At 41.6% G+C, this 7,721-nt stretch overlaps 1 protein-coding gene across 1 annotated transcript in view; it reads right to left on the bottom strand.

The window, feature by feature from the left end:
* Positions 1 to 6,407: 6,407 nt before the first annotated feature.
* Positions 6,408 to 7,721, bottom strand: part of LOC111784980 (cytochrome P450 87A3-like) — a gene marked incomplete in the record, with an annotated part of 2,742 nt that continues 1,428 nt past the window's right edge. The window contains 4 exon segments of the mRNA XM_023665477.1: positions 6,408 to 6,623; positions 6,719 to 6,840; positions 7,395 to 7,501; positions 7,578 to 7,656. Coding sequence (XP_023521245.1) covers positions 6,515 to 6,623; positions 6,719 to 6,840; positions 7,395 to 7,501; positions 7,578 to 7,656 — 417 coding nt within the window.

The raw sequence follows: 7,721 nt of genomic DNA on the forward strand, positions 1-7,721 counted from the left end.
GCGATAGGCATCAGACACGCGTCGACCGTCGGCTGGAGTAATGCAGCTCTAGCGAGGTGACGGCACGTGTCACCTGCAATGCCGAGCCGAACCACAAACGCGGGTCGAGCCGAGCCGAACCGGACTGGCCGACCCGCGACTGCGCAGAAGTTGCCGCACGTGGTAGGCGCGCATGCGCCCTGCGACTGGCGCCTTCCTGCGCGCGTGGCCCTCGCACTCCCAGCGCACTGCTGGCGCGTGAGCGCGCGTGGACCGGCCGTTTTGGCCCGATTTCTCTCTGTTTGCCTGATTCTTGTCCTAGTTCCAGTTCTAATACTGCTTTTAAGTGAATAGGGACCTAATTTAAAGAAATCAGTATTTTTGGACACCTCATGGGCGAAGAAACGCTAGCAAAAAGGCACGCGTCAACTAGGTAAGTCACCACCCGGTATTTAGGAAGAAATACTTGTAGAATTCGCTTGGATTGCATGCATGCTAGTAATTTTGTTTCAGATTAGCACTCCATGTAAAATATTAGCCAGATTGATTGCTATGAGTGTATTGGGTGAATTATCTGAGTGTTGCTTGTATGCTTTAAGCTTTTGCTGTATGTATGCATGCGTTTAATTTATGTTGGAATTGTGTATTCCGTGTTCCGGGTGCTTGATGGATGAATTCGCCCCATTGAGCGCGAACTTCGTGCTCTGGGTGTTTGATGAAGGTCATCGCCCCGTTGAGCCGGTATGCCTAGTTTGCATGAATTATATAGTATGATCTTAGAAAACGATTGCATGCACACTCTGTTAATTGCTAGGGTCCATTTCTATGATAAGCTTAGGGAATTACTGTTAGGAGCGATATGTCGCTCCAGCCAGACTTAATTTTCCCTTAGGAACTTAGCGGTTTACCACGACAAGAAAGTACCTCGGAGTGTTCATAGATTGCTAGTGTGAGAACGGTATCTATAGCTTCGTGGGAGGACCGAGGGTCCCTGATCAGTCTGTACTACTCTTAGTCATTTCGCATGAGAAATGTGTCCCCACGTCGTACAGCCCATTAGCTGCATGGGAACGGGTTGGGTCGCGCCCCCCATAGGGGGGACTATATAGGCGTAGGGGTATTCAGCACACCCCCTAGGCTAGGTACCATGTAGTCCTAGATAGCCATGTAGAGGTAGCACCTCATAGAGAGATACCGACCATATTAGCTTGGCGTAAGGAACCTCTAGGCATTTAATGAAAGGACGATGAACCGGTGAACCCCAAGAGGCAAGCTCCAAGGGACTAAGATTAGAACCAGATGTCCTAGAACCGAATTAGGAAACCGTGAGAATCTGTTAAATTAAGATGCGAAGAGAGCCTACAAGTAGGTGGCTTACTGAGTATAATTTTTATACTCATCCTTGCTATGTTTTCCTTTGAATTGCAGGAGCGCGAGGCGTCGGTCAAGGGCGGGTGTGATGGAGACGGGGATTGTCACAGGGGAACAGGTTGTCCCGGGGCATCAGCCCAGTCTATATTTTATAGTTGCATTATGTCGAAATTTATTTTGTTTTGTTTGTTTGTCATCCAAAAACTTTATTGGAATTTAAGGATTTTCTTTATTTCATATTTAAAACACTTCATGCATTTGTGTCTTGTCGTTAGTCACGATCCGTAGTAAAATATTGGGTTGTGACAATCGTACCTCGGCCTTTGACTTCCACCTTCGACGCATCTCCAAATGACACATGGCCATCTTCAATCTTCTGCATTTCTTTGAATAGGTGCTCGTGACCGCACATATGGTTGCTTGCCCCTGAGTCGAGGTACCAGAGAGTGTCGTTGTTGACGTTCTCTTCATCTTGAGCCATTAAAAGAAGACCGTCATCTGTTACGTCTTCCATGGCCAGATTGACTGTTTTTTCCACCCTTTTCCCAGCTCGACATGCTTTTGCAACGTGCCCGATTCTACCGCAATTGTAACATTTTTCGGAGTTACAATTATTTGGGTAATGGCCATATTTTTTACATTTGAAGCACAGGATGTTGGGATTGTATCCTTGACCGCGCCCTTGAATACATCCTCTTCCACACCAATTTGCTTGGCTCGATAGTCTTTTCTCCTGGTAGTTTTCTTCCTGACTATTGCCTTGACCACCCCGACCATTCCCGTGGCTTCCACTATCTCTACCTCGAAAATTTTGTGAGTAGAGACCTTTTCCATCCTTTATTGTTGCCTTCGTCTGAAGCGCTTGATCAAGTGGTTTCTCCTTATTTTTCTTACGTTGCTCGTGTGCCTCGAGAGAACCGACAAGCTCATCGACTGTGAACTTTGTCAGGTCTTTCGATTCCTCTATGGCACAAACAAGATTCTCAAAGTTGTCTGTTAATGACCTCAAGATTTTCTCCACAACCCGCGTTTCGGGTAACATTTCTCCGTTCCAATTTAATTGATTCGCCACGGTCTATACACGAGTAATGTAGTCAGATACATTTTCTGACTCCTTCATCTCCATGCTCTCCAACTCGCCACGCAGAGTCTGAAGACGCACCTGCTTGACTCGGTCGGTTCCTTTGAACACCTTTTCTAAAGTGTCCCACGCTTCTTTTGAAGTAGTTGCCTTGCAATCTTCTCAAAGCCCGACTCGTCAACAGCTCGGAACAGCATGTATTGTGTTGCCTTATCCTTTGACCGTAATTCCTTTAGCGCCTTGTTTTGCGCCACCGTGTAACCCATATCAAACGGTTCTTTGAAACTGTCTTCGACCACCTCCCATGTGTCTTGCGAACCAAGAAGAGCTTTCATTTGGATGCTCAAATTCTCGTAGTTCGTCTTCGTCAATCGTGGTAGCGACATTTGTCCCATCATATTCGCGATCGGCTCTGATACCAATTTATAAAAATTGAAATCACTCTGATGCCAATTTGATGAAGTAAGCTAAAGTTGCTCCGATACCAACCTTGAAATAAAACGCTCGCTCTGAATCTAACTCGTTTAGATAACTCTCACGGAACTTTAAGAAAGAAGGTGCCGCAAAGGGAGAGAGAGACAGGAGACAAAAAAGTTCTAAAAAAGTTATTACACACTAACTCAACTAACTCAGACGGTAAATGTTTTTCTTCTCTTCCTTGTTATTTTTCTCTGCACACTCTTACATTGAATACATGAGGTAGGTAGATAATTATGCCCTCATAATTAAATAGTTTTGACTGAACAGAAAAACAAAAAAAAAAATATTTAAGTTTATTTTCCAACAAAATACACCCTCAAAGAGATCCTTGACTATCCTACGACCATTGGCTGATCTCTGAGAAGAATCGTCGTCGGAAAGGGATCGAAAAATCCGAACCTTTGAGAACTTTGAAGATCTGTCGTCCTACGCGCGTACAAGCCACGAAACTTTGTAGAAATGAAGCAGAATGTTTAATAGAAGGATTGAGGAGGAGAACGGAGAGGAAGAATGACGGAATAGTCCAAGGAAGGAGGAGAAACAGAATCGAAAAATCGCGCACGAAATCGGGCGAGAAGAAAGGAGTCGTCGGTCCCGAATCGGGTGCCCGCGGCCCAACCCGCGTCTTCAGCCAGCCTATCCTGCAGCGGCCCAAGACCCAAGACCCAAGACCCGTAACCACCCGTGTCCGCTCTGCAACCCGCATCCGAGAACCCGAGACCAACCTAGCCTGTTAACCGAGGCCCAGAACCCAAGCCTAGTGGCCCAACCAAACCGCCCTGTATCCAAACTCGCCTGCGAACCGAAGCCCAGCAAGCCAGCCCATATGCAGCCGACGACCCGCGAGTTGACCTGCGACCCGCGCCTCGACCCGAAGCGCTGCACGACGTGGCTCGCACTGCGGCGCAAGCAGCCCTTCGGCTCGGCTCGACTTGGGCGGCGCGGCGGCGGCTCCGACAACTTCCTCGACGTATTCGGCTCAGATTTCCATTTTTCCCCGTTTTCACCTTTTCGACCCTCCCAAACCTGTTTTCAGCCCCGATTAAGGTAATTGAGACCATTTTAGAGCAGTATTTCACATTGTTAGTTGGATTAATAAATAAAATATGAAATATTAATGAAAAGTGCGATAGGAAACAAACCGCGATAACCTTTAGAGCAGCTCTCGAGAAACGGGAGCTTATGTTAATTAACTAGGGAGAACTCCAACTAGAGCAACCAAGTGATTGGACTTACTGTAAGGATAGACTAAAAATTGGATGAGTTGCAATTTATGATGTATGAGCTATGATGATGTATGAGATGTATTGTATGATGCTGTATACTAGTATATGATGATATATGAGTTATGATGATGTATGAGTTATGGTGCTTGAGTTATGATGCATGATGATGTGCGTAATATATATATTTCGATGTATGACGTACTTGATATGCTTGATGCACTTTCTGGCGATATGATGAGTATGATGATTGCATGACGTTTGTATGACGTATTAAGCATGCTATATGATGATGAGTGTTATATTGCATCATGTCGATAGACCAACATAGGACACAACCCTATGAGCATGAAAATGATATTAATATAAATATCCAACGAGCATGTGTTACTTCATGTAACAAAGAGATGAGACTAGATGGTTGTGTTAGAAGAGATGTTAAGATGAGAATTAAAGGGACCTCATGCATGTTGTATGTTCATAAGCATAGAGATACTTCCTCTAGAGATGGTGAGTGTGGACATGCACAATATGACGATGAAGGTGTTCATGGGAAGCATGACATCGAGGATTCCGCTGACTTCCGGACATCGTTATAGAGTAGCTTGACCAGAGAGGGACTAGGGGTGTGTGAGCCCCCTAGGGATTCACACTCGCACGTGTAGGTCGTGTGTAGGGAGGTACTACACATCCATAGTAGTCCAAGACTAGAGCCATCCGTAGATGAGATAGAGATAGGTCCCAAGAGCATGATTGCATATGTTTACATTTGCATTGCCTCCTATACAGGGTCACTTACTGAGTATTCTTCGAAATACTAAGGTTGTGTGCCATATCATTTTTCAGATAAAGACAAGACATGTACAAATGTTAGTGGCATCGTGAGCAAAGACTGACATGCATAGGGTAGACTCATATTTAAATTCCTAGTCTTACGTTAGAATAGGCTGTTTCGCATTTCATTGTTTTAAATTATTTTGTATTATTATTTTTATTAAATTATTTTGTATTATTATTTTTATTTTCTCTAAATTTCAGTATTATATTTAAACACGTAAGACTATGACTGTGTTTTTCCAGAGAAGATGATGTTTTAAATGTTTTCGACATTTATACTATAAATGATTGTTTTTTTTTTTTTAAAATTATATTTGTACCTAAAAGATGAGCCTGAAAGATTTAATAACTATTCTAGGTAGGTAGATATTTAGAGTTTTTACAAAAGAAAATATGGTTTCTTTAACCTACTCCCCCAATTTTCTCCACTCCTAAGCTCATTTCACTGAAACACTACCATACAATGGAAAGGTGTGAGTGGCTAGAATCTGCAAATTTTCTTGTGGAATTAGACTGAAGCAATTAATATAGTGGAATATGTCTGTGTAGGTTATTACAAACTTGGAAGGACAAGTCAAGTCAATCTAAAAAATAAGATATAACGTCAGTTAAGACCAATTAAGTACGTGACTTTACTATTGGTATGGTTAGAAGATTTGTATTATGCATGATGACACGTGTTCAGTAACCCCACATATATCATGTGTTTAACATATTTTTGTTCGAGGAGGCCTATGAGACTTATTTACAGAAACTCAATTAATGGTTAGTTTCAACTAGTACTTAGAACATTAGTTGGTGGAGGTTTTGTTGTTTATACTGACGCTTCCAAGAAGGGATAGCGGTTGTAGATTGATGTAGCATGGTAAGGTCAACATATGTTCCGTTAGTTGAAGGACTATAAGTGTAACCATCCCACCCACGATTTGAATTTGACAATAGTGATTTTCGCGTTGAAGAATTTATAGACCTATTTACGTGGGGAGATGATTCAAATGTTGACAAATCATATGAGTCTAAATATGAGACATCACAAACGACTCAAGTGGGTGAAGGATTATGGTGCATAGCTATTATATCACCGAGGTAAGATGAATGTAGTTGTGGCGCCCTAAGTAGAAAAATAGCCCTCACATGTGCTTCAATCACATAACAAATCTAGATACAAATTGATTTGGAGCATGCATAAGATAATAATATTAGTAGGTGCAGTTGATAGTTAAACGTATCATAAATTTCCAACAAAGGGTTCCTAGCTTCACCAAAGTTTTGAGTCGTTTTTGAGTCGTTTAGAGTGAAGCTGGTGGATGTGTTTTCTCCATCCTTGGATCACAATTCTTATTTTTTCAAGAGTATTTTAGGCTTACCGAAAGTTGATGAACTCACCGTTCTCGATGATACATCTAAGTTAAAAGAGAGACACAACATTTTGTTTTTGTTACGAAATAGTTTAATCATAAATATATTATTTGAAACACATAGTTGCCACTTGGAAAGTCTTTAACTGTGTTGAGAAGCATTACATGACACTCTTTTGTTTTGTTTAGTATTTGGAGGGCTTCTTCTCTTTCTCCACGATCTCAACGTGAAAGCCATCAGGAAACTGTACGCCTGGGGTTCGAACAATATTACCTCCTCCAATTGCTTTGAACCTAAGTGGCATTCAAAAATATTAAGAAGCTTTGAAACAGTTAAGGCCTTGTCTTGTATTCATGCATATTCTCATAGGCATTTAGAAGACACGTACCTGTACTTGGTAACCAAGTTATGGAGAAACACAGCCATCTGCAATTTGGCAAAGTCTGCACCAATGCAAAATCTCAAGCCCCTTCCAAAAGCAATGAAATGCCTCGATGCCCCTTCACATCTCTGCTTACAACAGATACGTATCATAAACTTGTTCGGATTAGGTTTAAATAATTCCATCACATTTTGGTGGCTATGTTCGGTTAGGATCCACCAAAATTACAACCATTCAATTTGACCCTAAGTTACTCTAGAGTTTGTTTTGAACCCTCTAAATAGTTATCAATGTCATTTAAAATCATTCAATTTTGATTGGATCTATCTTTTTCGTGGACCGGATTGGATGTGACCCACTATCGAAATACGTCGAAACAAGTAAAAGAAGCAAAGGAACAATTTGAAGGGAGAGATCTTTTCGACTTATTTTACTAAGTCAAGTTTATTAGCTCACAGACCGATTCTTATCTCAAATAAACAATCATTTTCTTTGTCTCGAAATATTAGATTAATGGTTTTTTTTTCTTTAGAGTTTTGAGATTGAATTCATTGGATCTCGTTCGGTTCCGAGTTTTTTAGAATGACGGGTTGGATAACATATTTATGAATATATATAGGTAGCACATCATATTGTGTGTGTGTGTACATATAAAGGCTATTAAAATATATACTCAACGTACCTCCCACCGCCATGGGTTGAAGGCAAGTGGGTCAACATAATGCTTTGGATCTAAATGGATAGCTGGAGGACACACCATGACACCCCATCCCGCCGGGATGGTAATTCCTGTACGTGCAACATACACACCCTTTTACTAACAATACAATTAATGAAGCAATTAAAACACAACATTTGGCCTTACCCTTAAACTCAACGTCTCTCAATGCTCTTCGAAAGATCCCAGGAGCAATATTAGCCAGCCTCAATGTCTCATTCAAAAACTACAAAATGGAAGTTATTAATCAATCAATTTCAAACATGTATAAAAAAAAAAAAAAAAAAAGAA

The sequence above is a fragment of the Cucurbita pepo genome, unplaced genomic scaffold, assembly GCF_002806865.2.
Source record: "Cucurbita pepo subsp. pepo cultivar mu-cu-16 unplaced genomic scaffold, ASM280686v2 Cp4.1_scaffold000317, whole genome shotgun sequence".
NCBI lineage: Eukaryota > Viridiplantae > Streptophyta > Magnoliopsida > Cucurbitales > Cucurbitaceae > Cucurbita > Cucurbita pepo.